This window comes from Coturnix japonica, chromosome 22, assembly GCF_054131305.1.
Source record: "Coturnix japonica strain WE chromosome 22, WE-NBRP24, whole genome shotgun sequence".
Lineage (NCBI taxonomy): Eukaryota > Metazoa > Chordata > Aves > Galliformes > Phasianidae > Coturnix > Coturnix japonica.
Window position 1 is genome coordinate 8,370,780 of NC_140684.1, and position 15,799 is coordinate 8,386,578.

Below are 15,799 nucleotides of genomic sequence, written 5' to 3' on the forward strand. Positions count from 1 at the left end.
TAGATGGTTTATATGGAAACGCAGGGTTAGGAATATGAAGAGATGTTGAAAATATAAGCAGGTTTTTTTACTGGTGAAAAAACCTGCTTGTAAAACTGTTTTTATTCTCCCCTGCTTACTAGCCATGTTTGTAAATCCATAGATGGAGCTAGCAGATACGAGAATGTAATGGCTTGGGACTGGCTGAATTTTAAATGCTGATTTGTTTTCTTCAGCTGAGAAATGCTGGTTTAATGCAGATGGAAAATATGGTCTCTTATTAAAAAAAATGCTATTTTATTTGCTTGCTTTACTCAACCTGCAGATTTCCTGCAGGTTACATTGGAAGATGTCAAGGGTCAGTTTGGTTGTTCACAGACGCATTGAGCTGAACCGTGGTCCTTATGCAAAACGCTCACAGCATTTGAAATATGCTGTTCAAGTTAATTGTTGGCAGCAGGAGCTTTGCGTAAGTAGATGCAGAAGGATGGAGCCAGCTGGTGTTGGCACAGCTCTTGCTAAGTGCGAGCTGTGGCTGAGGCTGCAGGCAGAACTTTGTGGCTCTCCATCAATTCCCCATGTTTGCTGTCCTTTCGAGGTTAATCTCTTTTTGCCATGGAGAAAGGAAAACAGCATCCCCAGACCATTGCTGCTCCCTGTGTGCTGTTCTGCAGCAAAAAGGGAATTTTTTCTCTAAGAGTATCACATCAAGAGCTACTTTGAGTCCTCCCAGTGTCTTGGCTACTGAATCTCTGCTGTGACCTTCAGGAAGTAAATGCTATCCCTCAAATGCTCATCAGCTGTAAAACAAGATTAAAAGCACTTGCCCACAAAGTGTAAGGGAACTTTAACCGTATGCTCACAATAGATGCAGTATGATGCACTGTCATTGCAAAGGGCTGTTCTTGGCATGCAAGGACTTCATCACACAGGAAGGTATTTTAAATTCCTGCTAAGACAATTTCTTTGCTAAGGCTTCCCTGGCACAGGTACGAAAGCTGATGAGATCTCATGCAGGTGACTGGAGCAACTGAACAGAAGGCAGTCTTCCAAGCCAGAAACCCTTTCTGATGCAGAGAAATGGAACAAATAATAAGAACCACAGCCTTGCCAGTCTGTTTCTTGCAGACTGTCACAGTCACAAAACATATTATAAGGGTACTGACTTCTATCAACAGTAGATGACCTCTGCATGTGAAGAACTGCACACTCATATTCAAGGCAACAGTGTTAATAATAGACTAATGCACACTTAGCATGAAGGAGATCAGCGGACTTGAGTACTCTGAATCTGGACTGGAGGTGTTTGGCAAGGCAGATTTTCGGCAAGCTGTGACTGTATATGTGTTAGAGTAATTTAATTGTGGCTGGGGCCTGGACCTGAGTGACATCTTTTAGTGACGGGCAAAGCTGTTGGCTTATTAATTCCAGTACTTCCAGAAAGAGCGTCTTAAGTATTCTGGGTTAGTCATTGTTGCTGCCAGACCACTATCATGTGCTAGAAAGGACTTGCCCAGACTGTTATTCTCCATCATTTCAGTGCACACAAGAGTATGATGTTATCCTCATCTTCCCTGGCTCTAGAAAACTGATCGTCTTAACTCTGAGCCCATCATTATTCAGCAGAATTACATACACAGGGACAGATTCAAGCCCAATGTTCTGAGGGCCTCAGAGACCTGCATCCTCAGTAGCTCCAGCAGTTCACATTAGCATACCACTGCAGAGTAGTAAGGCAGCCTTCATTTCCATCCAAGTCCTTGGTACCTACTGAGTGCTATTAACTCCTCATATTCAGATCTGTTCTGTTGCAGCTGCCTGGAAAATAGAAAGGTTATTCAATTCTTTCTTTATGACACTGTTCTCCTCTTTTAAGATCTGTGAAAGAAGGTAAATAGAAGCTGACCTATGTTTCTTCCTCTGGGGGCAAACACAGAGTCAGCACCTGGATTAAGTGAACAGATGGAAAATAGTAACTGAGTCGGGGCAGCTTTGAGAGGCTGTACCGAACAGAGAGAAAATATGTATTTGCTGTACACAATTATTGTATTCTGTTCAGTAAACCCACTGATGTGAGGGAAAGAAGGGGATTTAAGCCAACTCATTTCTTTAGTGCAGCTGGCACAGCACCTGTCACCAGCAGCATGCAGCTTCTGTCAGGCTGTCCCCATCAGAGCTGCTGCTCAGCACAGACTGAGCCACCTCTTCTGGCTCCAGAGGGAAGGGCAGCTCTGTGCCAGCGGCTGCCAGGGGGGCTACACACAGCCAAGTCTTCAGCTTTGAGCCTGGTTTGGAGGGCTTCAGACTTTCACAGGCCCCAAGCTTCCTCTCTGGCTATAAATGAGCATAGCAGCCAGCAGAGCTCAATTAAACAATGCTTTCCTACTCCAGTGTAAGCTATTCCCACATTTGCATCTTTGCTAAAGAACACTAAGCATAGCAGTACAAAACTGTAACAAACTGACCTCTGCTTCATCCAACAGACCCTTTTCCTGGAAGGCTGCATGATCCTGTCATGATGCATCAGGAATCTCAGTGCATAGACTGTTTTTAGCTGTGCCAGCCCTGTCCCTGTACCACTCACTGGGCTCTTTCTAGCTTGACATATTACTATTGCTTACCTTTACTCTGTCATTGTTTCCAGACACAGCGTATCTGTTTTAGGATACCTTCTGTTTTAGGAGCCTTCTAAATCAAAGCACTGAGTTTCAGCAATAATGTATGTTGTTAATTTTGTGTGTCTTGGCCCAAAATTACTGATTTAACTATCAAAATAGCTTGACATCAGTTAAAACAGGTCATCCTGATCAGAAGCAATCCTTGATTTAGCTGTTCGTGCTCTGTTGTAAAGCAGGGAAGTCCAGCTCCTTCCAATTGCTGGTGAAAACTGCAACCAGCCTTTGTTACTGGAGGACAGCAATGATATATACATTTATATCCTGCAATGCTTGATTAACAAATGTGCAATGAAGGGTTTAAAGGATTCATACTTGAGCTAGTCTCCAACCTGCTGATTTTGCACTTAGTAACATGCCTGGCAAAAAGGCAGTGCATTGTTGGGACCATTTGATTACCCAGCAAATGCGGTACAGAACCAAGCAGAACGAGGACTCTACAGCTGGCTTTGGTTTCAGCAGTAAGCAAATAAGACAAAGCAGGTCCATGGTCTTCTTTGATTCATTTTCAGGGTCAGAAATCTTTCCCTAAAGACATGTGCAGCCCTGTTGGCTTTGCGCATGGTTGGTGCTTCCAATGGGATTTGACTGATCCAGGGTCCTCCAGGGAGGTGTGACAAAGTCCCAGGGAAATACAGCTATAAAATCCCTGTGTGGTGAAATATTGGTGAGACAAGGCAGCAGTGTCTGTGTAGAGTATGAATAATGTGATTTACATATGTGATAACATATGACCGGTGGTTATGTGTGCTTTTAATGAGGTGTTTCCTGGCCTTGTTACTTATCTGTTTGTTTGCTGGCAGGCCAAACTTCACATTGGGTTTGTGAGGGCGTTGACAGTATGCAGACAATAGTGCAAACTATGAGTGGAATGGTCTGTAAATTTGTGTCCATTTCCCTTCTTTGTTTACTACAATATTTATGTGTTTTGGCAATTGGCTTCAGCAGAGGTTTACATGCTCTCCCGTCTACTAAGGCCACCTTGATCTGGCTGCCCCTGTAGCCCCAACACTCTTGTCTACTGAATGAGCTCTTGTTAGTCAAATAATGAGCTATTTGCAGGCTAGAAGGACCTCGCTGAAGCATTTTATTGTTGACTGTAAAAATTAAGTGATGTTAAGTACAGCGGGCTGTGAAAATTAGGACGTTATTTCCTAATATGTTTCTCTGTTACAAAAGCCAGAGCCTGACTTGTTTAGATAGCAATAAAATGGGTTGCATGGCAATCTGCAGGACAGCAGAATACGTGTGTTGTTTAGGTTATGTATAGATAGAAATGAAGGTGAAGAGGGAAATGTTGGAAATGCCTTTATTCTGACATGGGGTGGAGCACACATGGATGTGATGTGGGCAGCAAAGCCTCATTCAAAGAGTTGTGCTGGGAACTGTTACAGCACGGTAGAGGCGTATTGTGTTACCACAACCCCTAATTACAGCCTGTATTGCACACTGTAATCTCTTGGTGTCGGTTGGGTAGGTGAGCAGCTGCAGCAAAAGGAACAGAGAATATGGAAAATCATCTCTGCAGTTCCTGAAACTGAAACCAGAGTTATGGCTGACCTGTAAAGGACTCGGCCACTCATCTGTTATCTTCAATTTGTCGCCTTTTTCTTATGCAGTTCTATCACCGGCTGAGGTGCTGTGAAATTAGATGCATTTTACGCAGCATAAATATTTATCAGCTCTAGAGCATGTAGTTTAATATTAAGCAGACAGTCATATAAATGCTTGAGAATTATAGATGCTGTCACGTTACATGGAAATAGCATGATAGGATCTAGAAGAACTATTTGGGTTTGACAGGGGAGGAAATGATGGGGTTAGAAGGAGTCAGTCTCATTTTAACTACTGGGAAAAAAAGAGAAATAATAAAAAAGCTGTGCAGCTTCTGTTCTTGAAAGGCAATTTGGGTAAGTTTTGTCCCCTTCAGGAAATAACAGAGTGGTTCCCACCCCGTTTTCTTCAAGGAATGAAAACATTCACCATCTTGAGAAAACAGAATAATTTAGGATCTAAAGTTTAGTCAACAGATACCCCCAGATCAGAAGCAACAACCCAGTGTGGGGTTATCATCATTAGGAAGAGAAGTGGATCATAAATGAGGATTTATGTCCTCTTTAGTCTTGTTTTCTGAAGTCCATGGAAGACATTCTATCACCTAAGGGAATCTGAAATTTATTATTAGCATTTTTGCTTGGAAAATAAGTAAATGCAGAGCTGACCAGGAAGTACAGAACAGTGCGTTGCAGAGAGCAGCTTCTCCCTGGTGACACTGCAGCCCCCATTGGACACAATCAGTTGCTTGGGAGCAGTTGTCTGGAACAGCAGCAGGTCTTCAGGAGCTGAAAATTGAGACAGCTTTCTTTTTAATTTAACTTTTATCAGTGGTGACTGTTTACATTTATGCTGTCAAGTCTGAAGGACACCATTCAAAAGCCATCGTATACACAGTCTTGTTACTGGCTTAGGGAAACAGTTGCTATGTTTGAATGCCTTTGGGGCCTTCCCAAATCCTTGTCAATTAGTGTTGCAATATTACTTGGCATGTTCCAGCAGTTGTCAGAATTGCTATCAGACACCACTGTGAAAGGGTTTCAGCTTTATGCTACAGTGCAGGACAGTTATTAACATCATGTCTCTTTAGAAACCATTATGAAACAGGCACCTGGATTTAACAGGCTGGTGTGTTGTTAAGTCTATTTCTTAGCTAAGTGCTGCTCTCTCATGTCACTCTTGTTTTCTCTCCTATAGGGTGAATCAACTCGTGATACCACCAGCCTCTGTGAAAGTCTGAGATGGTAAGTGACCCAAACCAGCAAATGGTTTCAAGTTAATCATCATCTCGTTTCATTTTGTATCGGTTGGAAAGAGGTTAATCTTACACAGCCATGATCTGTACCTTTGATACCATGTCAGAGCAAATCAAGAACAGGAAAACCAAAGGGTCAGCTCAAGTGCCCTTTGTTGCACTGACTGATGTCCAGAAACCTTGTGCTTTCCTTTTTAAGCAGATAAGGACATGCAACCCCTATCACCCTGAGGAGCACCAGATGTGGTTGCCCAGAGCCAGAATTCAGGCTTTGCTTGAATGTGTCTTGCACTCATAAAGCCTCCTGCTGCTTTGCTCTTAGCCTAAAATTTGCTCACTACCACATGACCACTCCTAGCACATTTTAAGTCCAAAATTCTCTGCTGAAAAATGCCTTCTGGAGCACAAGGACTTGTGTGTTGTTGCAAGGACCATCCCCCCTGCAACTCTAAGGCCACGGCTGTGAGCCAGAGGAGTCCCACTTCCACTGCCCTTTTTTCTCTGCTTTGTTCATTCTATTCTTATCACTTTCCAACAGTCACAGCATTGCAGCTCAGAGCTGCAACAATTGATAAACACTTCCCAGCAATTTACTGTAGCCAAAATTAATTGAAGCAAGTTTTTGAAAAGATTTCTTCTCTATAAATTAAATGCATTGAAAGACTAATCATAAAATCAGAGCTCAGTAATACACTTAAGAATGGCATTCTGGGGAAGTGATTAATTACAATCTCTACTATAGCAGATGCACTATTTCCACATAGGGGAGTTATGTTTTGGCTGATATCATAAACTCGCTTGTACCTTGCCCTCTCTTGGCTGGATGTGTGCTCACACATTATCATTTTTCAGCAGCTTTTATACAAAGTTTTAAAAAATCCTAAAGTCTCAAAAGATTTGACAGTCAGTACTACATGGGGCAGCTGAGACTCACCTTATAAAGCAGAACACCTGCTTTTTGTGCACACTGAAGTTGTTCACTGTTCTTTTTCCCCCTCTTTTGGTCCAATTTTATACCATCTGAGAGAAACCAGGCCATCCTTATAGGGAATTTTTCCATAACCCAGCAGTCACTAATTTTTAAGGTCAGGGGCAATTTCCTGCCTAACATGGAGCAAAGAACCTCTCACAGGAAATCCTGCAGTGAGAGAACTGGTTATCCTTTCCGTATAATCTAGGAAACTGCAGGCTGCTTAAATAGCCCACAGCATGCACAAGTGCGATCTCACCAGCCAACAAACGTGCTGATGTTGCTCTTTAAAGCAAGCATATACCAGCAGCACATTGGGAGGAAGCCTTTGTCTGTGTTACTCAGCAGCAAGACCAATAGCAGAGCTATCATGCATGTGTGTGCTGGACTGACCTCCCAGCCCTGACATGGGCTCTCCAAAAAACAGCAGTTTTGGAAAAGAAAACTTAAGGTGAGAAGCGGTCTCTCAGTTCTTTGATGAGGATAAAAGCAGCCTAGAAGAAGTCAGCCCTGTTATCCTCTGAGCTGTTTGAATCCACAGCACAAACAGTTGTACCTAAACAACTGATGTAAACAAGACCTGGCTGCTGCCTTAAATACTCTGGATAGGAGTCCAAACCTGGGGCAGATTTTGCCTGGATCACAGCACCTTTCTCATTCACAAAACCCATAGACTGCTGTCTTCACACCAGTCAAGCTGTGCTAAACTTTAAGTTGCATAAAGGTGAGATCCTTAGGCCTCATTCCACCATGAAGGTGGGGTGTGTGCATTCACTGTTACCAATCAGCTTTCATTACTAGCTCATTTACCACCTTTTTTCTCACTTGTAGTTGAAGGTGAAGGCAACCACGTGTGGACTCCTGCTTCCAACAACAGTCTCAAGCTCAAAGCCCTTCCCCACTGGAAAATGGTGGCTCCCTCAGCTCCATGCCACCCTGGAAGGGCTACGTAGCAGCACCAAATTCACCACGCCACTCCAGCCTGCAGGGTCAGGCACCTGGAGATGAGCAGGGCAGCCTGGAACACAATGCTTCTTGAGCATAAGGACATCACAGGTTCCTCTGAGCATCTAAAGCAACTCTCCACTGGACCCAAGTGAGTGACTGTAGATTGTGTATATGGTTTTAGTTGTAGCCAATGAAGTCCACATCGTTACAGGACTTCTGTCCTATTGAATGCTGCTGTTTTGCCAGCACTCCCTCACCCAGAGACTGCACTAGTTGGGGACCTATTCTGTACATCACTTTTTCTTTAACACTGAAGGCTCAATTTAGATTATTTTTTATTTAAACATGTCCTAAGATGCTTTATCTGCTAAAGACATTAGATGACAGATATATATAGATATATATATATATTTAGATAAACAGTTTTTATTTAAACATTTGAAATCTGGAGCTGCCTGTGCAACCATACCAGACATGAATACGTCCACAACTCTCCTCATCTCAGTGCCCCGGTGTCAGGCCCTAGAAGGACACCACGGGAAGAGCTCCTGTGGATGGATGGAACCTGTCAACTGAGGCTGAATGATAGGACAGAGGAGAGAGTTGCATTGCACTGGGTGTGCTGGTGGTTGTTACAGAAAGGCCCCAAACTTCGGACAGAAATACCAAGGGGCTCCAGATTTTGCTCAGTATAATAAATTCAGCCTTACCTATGAGGTTCACAGGTTTCTAAAATACCAAAATCCATCTGGCTGAATTGCTTTACCAAGGGCCTGGTAGTGCAATACTGCTGTGCCAGTAACATCATGCTTTGTTTACATGCATATCATGTTATGTGTATTGTCAATGCTAATTCTCCCTCATCAGTATTTTCTGAGCAGGTAGCCAACACTCTACAGAGCTGTTTCCTTTGGAACAATGGTTAGGTTTATGCATGTCCATCTCCACACACTGTCCTAGATTACTCTTAGTGGGATGCCACTCAGTCATTTATCTTCAAGACACAAGGCCAGTGTCTGAAGTGCATAAAAGAGCTTCAAATGCAGAAGAGCGTGGCTGTAAAGCAGTCAGAGCTTGTGATGGTGACTCCTCTAAAAATATGAGCATTTCCTCTTCATCTGTCACCTAAAATGCTTCAACAATGGCTCTAGATCTGGCTAAACAACTAGAGCCAGAAGTTCTTTGAGTGTGTGGGCATCCTCTGGAAAAAAGCAAGTGGGTGTTAGAAAAAATAACAAACAGCAAATCCAAAACAATGTTCTGTTTCCCACCTCATGCCCCTCTTTAGATTTGCAGGGGAAATACCAATGCTGTAGAACCCAAATTCTTGGCTTTAAAGGCGCATGAATTTCTGATTCCCATTAAGAAATTCCTTGTTAAGCTGGTTAAAAAGAAACAAGAGGCAACCCAACAATTAGTCATTTCATTTCAGAGACCAAAGAAGCTTAGCTGTATTTCCTGAGCTGCTTTTCTGATAGGCTCTCCCTGTTTTAGCATTTACTGTCAACAAAATGAAGCATTCCTGCTCAAGTTCAGGGGTCAAGAATTGTCCTTAAACTTAATTCTCTGAAGGCAACAATGAAAAGGGAACAAAGAGTTTTATAGTTTTGCCGTCTCTCCTTGTTTGTGCCAAACTCAATCCTTGCTGGAGAAGCACAGCACTGTTACAGGAGGCCAGCTTTATCTTCTGTGTATATGAAGGAAATTGCTGTGGATGCTTTTTTTAACAAGGAAAAGGGATGTGAGCAAGCAAGGGAGAAAGAAGTGAGCCCAACTTGCAGCAGTGCCATGCCAAGGGATCTCTGAATTCCTCCTCCCACATGTTCCAGGCTAAGCAAAGGAAGCCCAAGCAGAATAGCTCAGTGAAGATGAACAGGAGAAAGGACAGGAAACCTGGCTGCTGCCCATTTACATGTTGTGATCTGCATTTTACTGGCTGAAAGCAGAAAGGTTGGATTTCTTCTTGAGTATGTCTTGCTTTAGCTGCATATTTGTATTCCTATCTGGAAGAATTGTTCAGTTAGAGCTCCTATAAAAGCTTTTGGTCTATTAGAGTGAAACCAGCTCACTCAGATCAACAGGATTAAGTCAGCAAGAAGAGGTACATCAAATCTGGGCATGGAACATCCATGTCAACAAACAGAAACCGGGCCTGTGTTACCATCCATGTCCCCTCCTTGGGTTCTAACGCAGTATTCCCCATCCCAAGATGTCAACCCATTTCTGCCAGTATGCAACTTGAGCAACATATAGATTGAATACAGACCGCTTGTATCAAAGCTGAACAGCAACTCTTATTAACACTAGTATTTGTTTTTTTAAAGAAAGGCTGTTAATTGGAAAAGATAATTGATTTTAAATACATATCTTTTAGTACCCACCACAGCCAATGAAGCAAGATTCCAATCCGTCACATACATAAATGGTTGTTTAGATCATCAGTGTTACGTTTCAGACTCAAAACTTCAACATAAGATTAAATAGTCCCAATTAGAACACAAATACTTTTAAAGCCCCCGATCTCCTGCACATAAAATGACTTATGAATGTCTGCAACTTAGTGTGCATAAAAAGCGGCTCTTGTATGCATTTGAGAACATGGGAAAACACCACCAAAAGGGAGCAAGTACTACTAATGTCCTCCCATCCCAGCACCAATACATCTCCTTGGAAGAAAAGCCAAGCGATGGGAAAGGCAGACAGGTTTTCAGCATCAGGATCTGTGCCTGACCCCACAGGTGTAGGGTGTTCAGAGGGGATGGTCCAGGATCAACCCTTTTGAATCCTGACAGCTTTCTTTTGCTTCACTTCATGAATGGTGTGTGGTTTTGTTTTTAAGCAAGCATTAACTCCCTCTGCAGCCAGTACTGCATTTGCACCAATGTACTCGCTATGAAGCAACTAGACTGCTTGTACACAGCAAGAGGAAGAGGTAATGGGAACTGCACAAAGAGGCAAGAAAATTACCCAAAAAGCAGCAAGCTGCCAAGCCAAGTAACCACACTGCCTCCTGCTGCTGTCACTCAGCTTGTATCTGAGTGGGGGAACCCAACAGCCTCTCACCTCTTACAGAACTAGCTAAGGGAGAACCTCAGGGTGACAGATTGCTATGAAATGAATGGATGTTGAATGGAAATCAGAGTTATTCTCTGCACCTTCTGCCCTAATTGTTGTCTTCTCCATTTGCTTTATTGTTTGGTAAACCAGCGCTTACTATCACCTTTACTACGTGATGTATGGGAGTATACAGTATATTTTCTTGTTATACAAGGGAGAGTATAAAATAGTTTTCTGATTTCTTTCAGAAGCAAATGACTATTTTATTTTTTAAGAGCAATCGATTGTGAATCTCAGAGTATAAAAAAAAAAAGAGAGAGAAATAAGCCAAATCTATACCTTTATGTAAATTAAGAAATAAAAGTATTTAAAACATACCACCTGGCTGCCTCTCCTGTATCACCACTTGGTCTGACTGCACGCTCCTGTAGGGCTGGTCCCTAAGATGAGGATGCCCTCAGCTACTGCCAGAAGTGCTCTGACAAGGGTTGCAATGAACATACCTGTGTACCTGCCTCCACAAGGTGCCAGAGGAAGAGCTGTGAGAGTAGAACACAAGATGCAGGGAAAGAAAGGACATTGCTGAGTCCTGCCAGCAGGCAGCCACTGCAGCTCCAGCCCTAACCTGCTGCTGCCAGAAGCCAGCTCACTACCTGGGATGCACAACAAGCCTCGCTTGATTGCTGCTGGGACATGGACATGAGAGGAGATCTGTGCCTTCCCACTGCAACTGAATGGGATCGTATTGATGCCAGCAGCTGCCTCCTGGGGAGTCTTATGCCATTTGAGAAAAGACACTGCAAAGGTAGTGCAGTGTCCCTCCAAAAGCAACATGACATTTCCTTTGCCCTTACCCATGTGGCGTAGAACAAATTCACCTGCAGAAATAAAGCCAAAGGTGCTGCAGAAACAGCCCCGCTCCTGGGCCCCGCAGGTCCAGCCTCCAGGAGCGTGGTGGTCAGCAGGTCAGGGAGAGGAAAGGAAGGATGAGGTTGCACACAGTCTGCTGGCCTGGCAGACTAACAAATTAATTAGCCACTGCAATTGCTTTCAGTGTTTTATTGACATCCCTGTGCTATCAAACCAGGGGCATCATCCCTCTTGCACCCAGAAGCAAAGGGATGCACAGGGGAAAGCAAAAAAGCAAGACCATGCTAGTTACTGATGACATCTGAGTGGCCCAGATTGGATATATTTAACCTCAGAATATGCATGTACAAGCCCGTTTAACCCTCAGGCATTTCAAACAGACAGCATCTTCTAGACTGGAAAAGCTGCAAATACTGCAGGGCCTGAAGAGGACAAGAACAGCCCTTCAGGGGAACCTCCCACAGGGCTCAACCACACAACTCTGCAGTGTCAGCACACCTACCACATCCCCAGGGAATCCAGGCAAGCCTCTCACTTCTGCCTTGAGGTTATCATATAAAAATGGAGCCTGTGCTACTGAGCTCGGGATGTTTGGTGTTGCCAGAGCCAGATGGGACACAGATCCCTGTACTGCAACTGAACCTTCTTACAACAAGTCAGACCTGCAGCTTCAAAGCTTGGCATCATGGAAGGTTTATTTAAATTCAGGGAGGGCATAAAAATATAGTTATAAAAGATATTAGAACAGTCCTCTGAGTCACATTAGCCGTGCCAAACCAGGGTGAGTCCATGAAGTTTACTCCTGCAGCACGGCAGATTTTTTCTCTTTCCTTTTCTTCTTGGCTTTGCCCTGCTTCTGCTGGGTCTCCTGGTTGACATCTCCCTTGACTTTCTTTGCAGCTGGAATCTGTTCAGCTTCATTGCCTGCATCACCTTTTCTTTTTCTATTCTTCTTCTTCTTCCTCTTCTTCGCAGCCACAGCATCTTCACCATTAACAGCTCCATTCTCTCTGCCCTCAGCTGCCACCCCATTCTCTCTGACCCCCCTGTTCCGCTTCCTGTGCTTCTTGCTACCAGGTAGACGGCCGTCCTTTTGCTCAGGGGTTTCTGTTCCCAGTGGCTTCTCATCTGGGGCTGCTGAGTCTCCATCTTCACTGGCTGCTGGTGCTCCTCCATTCTCCCTAACGGCTTTCTTGCGATTCTTACGTTTTTTGGTCTCTGGTAGGAACCCTTTCTTCTTACGCTTCAGTGGCTCTGCTTCCTGCACAGGTTTATTGGCTGTCTTCTCTTTCTTGGGCTTCCTGCAGAGAGAACACCAAAAATCAAGAGCAACTCGTTTTAAAGCCAGAAGCAAAGCTATCCATGTTGCAGGCAGCCACAAACAGGCAGGAGCACAAGAATGATGCAGGAAGTACAGGCATGCTGTGAGGATGAGTGTCATCCCTGGAGGTGGCCCCCAGCCTGCAGAGAAGATGGCTAACTGAGCTGTAGGGCTGCACAGGCTTGCAGAGACTGGATTAAGAAGCCCCATTTCTCAAGCAGGACCATCCATGGCTCCAAGTGAGGCTACAGAGATGCTGTCTGTCCATCCTGAGCAAAGCCCATCTGTGCTGCTCTGCCACAGCACAGTGGCACCAAGTGACAGCAGGCTGCACCCACAAACCCCAATCCTTTCCTCCGACAGCATGCACAAGGTCAGTGTTGCCTACCTACCTTCCCTGAGCAATCCCCCTTCGCAGTCTCTACCTGCTGCTAAAACTGACCTTCATCTTGGGACAGACCTTGCAGTACAAGTGACCTGTATGAGGCTGTGCCTTTGTGCAGTCCCTCCCTGCCTGTGAGCCTCTCACAGTGAGCCATGTGCAAGTATTTCCCCCAGAACCAAACTGTGCTGAGATCCCACAGACCAGGCCACCCACACACTGAGACTGCAAATCCCAGCCATTAGGAGAGCTACCCAGCACTTCCTGAATGCTGTGCACATCACCAACGCTGCCAGAAGGAAGGGGAAGCAAGAATTTCAATTACAAGCTATTGATAGAAAGGAGAAAAAGATCCTGCCCTTCTTTTTCGCCCTGGAGCAAAATTCAAATCCAGATGCCATTTAGCACAAGAGTATTGAGGCATAAGGACTGAATGCTTTCCAGCTTTCAAAGCTGCAAGGCAAATGTGGCTGGGGTTCCAGGCCACAAGGAGCCCAAGTATCACTTTAAGGGGCTGAAGGTCCTTGCACAGTGTCCCCGGTAAAGAAATACCCTGCTTTGTTTTCCTACCTCCTACATCAAAGAGGAGAAGCAGGACAGGCAGTCAGCCCCCCAGGTGAGCCAAGAAGCCAAAGAGCCAGGCATACGTACGTGTGATTCAGCCATCGCATGACGTTCCAGTACAGAGAGTCGAGCCGTGCTGACTTCCCGATGCTTTCCTGCTGGTTCAGAGCTACCAGCACTTTGTCCAACTCCATCAGCTCCACGTGCAGCTTCTGCAGGAGGCGAGTGCAAAACAACCATCAGCACTGAGCTCAGAAGGGGACTCACAGCTGCAGGACACAGTAAAACCTCAGGTAAAACTGCCAGGAACAACCAAGCTGCCTGGTTACTCCAAGCCACCGCCCTGAGCCCATTCACTGCAGCACTTCAATGTGGGGGGCAAAAACAGGCAATTCATGCCCCCATCAGGTACAAAGTTCGATTGAAAACTGGTCCCTAGCATGACAGCTGTGAGTGTAAGCTGGAACTGTACCGGTATGAAAGGGACAGAAAGATCCTTTAGTCCTTTTTTCCTTTACAGACCATGACTGGGGGCGTAGGGATGAAGATTATGTACTGTGCACCCATCTAAGAGCAAAGCAGCAGCATTTTCAGTCTGGTTTTTAAATGATGCAGTCACGCTGCCTCCAATGGCCTCTTACAGCTTCTGTGACCCACGGGCCAATTTCAGTGAACCCAGCCAGAAACGGGTGTCTCCAGGGTTATTCAGTGCTACAAGAACCCTGGAAATAATCTCTCTCCCCACCCACTTTCCTATTAGGTATTAACAAAGAAACAGGCTGTGCTGTGGGTTCCATGCTTATCAGTAGGAAACTGGGCTTCAGCAATTATGCTGCTTGCGTTATTTTGCTCTAGTAAATAAGACCATGTTGGAAACTCATTTTGTCACCTACAGAAAACCTTATGCTTAAAAAGGCCCTTTTCTATAGGGCCGAACAATGCGTCGCTCCCACTCAGAAAGCAGCTGGATAGGGATGCAGTGGCAGAGCAGTCACAGAATCCAAGCATGACACCTGACAGAGACCTCAGTGGTGTTCAGAAGGAGAAGAACCACTAGCCCTGCACTCAGTGTGTCACAGAGCACAAAACACACAGGATCAGTCCCACTCTCACCTGCTGCGTCGCAGTTTTGAGGAGGAAGTTGAGCAGCTCCAAGCATCTGGCAACTTTCTCCTTCTCAGCTTTCACCCTTAACTTATCAGCCCCTTTCAAACTCTGCAAATTAAAGGGAGAAGCACACGTTAAATGGGGAAGCAAATCTGTCTTCTCAGGAGAAAGCAGAGAACAGGCAGAATTCACCTGTCACCAAAACAACCCTGCAACAAAGCTCACCAAACTCTGGCAGTGCTCAGGAAGGAACACAGTGGAAGCTGCTGTGCCCAGGTTAATTACAGAACAGCTGAACAAAATAAGCACAAGTATATCACAAAGCACAACTCCACAACTCTCCCTAAGATAAAGCACAGCTGGGGACACGTTGCTGCCTCCTGGACAAAAAGAAGGGAGACAATGACCCCTCAGAGAAAGGCCCAAAGGCTGCCAGGCAACACTCACCTGAGGGACAACCCAACTCAGCTGCTGAAGCTGGAATTTACACGCAAAGAGCTAATGCAAAAATCCATTAGCAAGCTAAGGAAATCCCAGGTGCCAGCACTAGAACAGGGTTTGTCAATCAAGCTTAAATCCACTAAAAAGAACTGAGAAAATCTCATCTCTTTGTGTTACCTTTATGTGCTGTAGGGTTTCCGAGACACTGAAAGGTCTGGCTTAGAGGAAATCACTCCAGAGACAGGTCAAATAACAGCCACAGTTATTGACAAGTGGAGGAGAGCAGAACATAAAAGTTCTATAAAAAGGCAGTGGGAGCCATAAGGCAACCCTGGGGCTTGGGGCACTGATCCTCCACCTGCAGCAGGTCCTTGCAGCCCTGCTTACATGCAGCTTTCTTCCCTACTATGTATGTTTCTGTGAGTGCACACAGCACAGCAAGCCCTGCAGCTTGCATGGTTACACCAGTGTGAGACAGGATTTGCAGAGTGAAGCTTATCACAGTCAGCGCCGATCACAGCCCATTGCTCCAGAGGCAGCTGCACTCACGGCCAAGGCTGCTGTTGTGTGAACAACAGATTGGATGGAGCCCTGGGCAGCCTGGGCTGGTATTAAATGGGGAGGTTGGTGGCCCTGCATGTGGTGGTGGGGTTGGAGATTCATGATCCTTGAAGTC

The 15,799-nt window shown here is 45.0% G+C and overlaps 2 protein-coding genes across 6 annotated transcripts in view; one reads left to right on the forward strand and one right to left on the reverse strand.

Moving 5' to 3' along the window:
• The window catches only part of LOC107322485 (SPNS lysolipid transporter 2, sphingosine-1-phosphate), a 92,468-nt gene extending 81,653 nt beyond the window's left edge, over positions 1-10,815 (forward strand). For 2 of the 4 annotated variants that reach the window (XM_085521745.1, XM_085521743.1), the window contains 2 exons: positions 5,406-5,452; positions 7,265-7,355. Coding sequence is in view for 2 of the 4 variants with exons in the window: in XM_015880552.3 (XP_015736038.1) it covers positions 5,406-5,448 (43 nt within the window). In the remaining 2 variants the exon portion in view is untranslated. Of the gene's footprint in view, positions 1-5,405; positions 5,453-7,264 lie in introns of all 4 variants that reach the window. The other 2 variants (XM_015880552.3, XM_085521744.1) reach the window with 1 other exon arrangement.
• Positions 10,816-11,985: 1,170 nt separating this feature from the next.
• The window catches only part of MYBBP1A (MYB binding protein 1a), a 35,576-nt gene continuing 31,762 nt past the window's right edge, over positions 11,986-15,799 (reverse strand). For both annotated transcript variants that reach the window (XM_085521739.1, XM_015880544.3), the window contains 3 exons: positions 14,689-14,790; positions 13,663-13,787; positions 11,986-12,609 (listed from right to left, as the gene is read on the reverse strand). In XM_085521739.1, the coding sequence (XP_085377865.1) occupies positions 12,105-12,609; positions 13,663-13,787; positions 14,689-14,790 (732 nt within the window). In that variant the 3' untranslated portion in view covers positions 11,986-12,104. The remainder of the gene's footprint in view (positions 12,610-13,662; positions 13,788-14,688; positions 14,791-15,799) is intronic.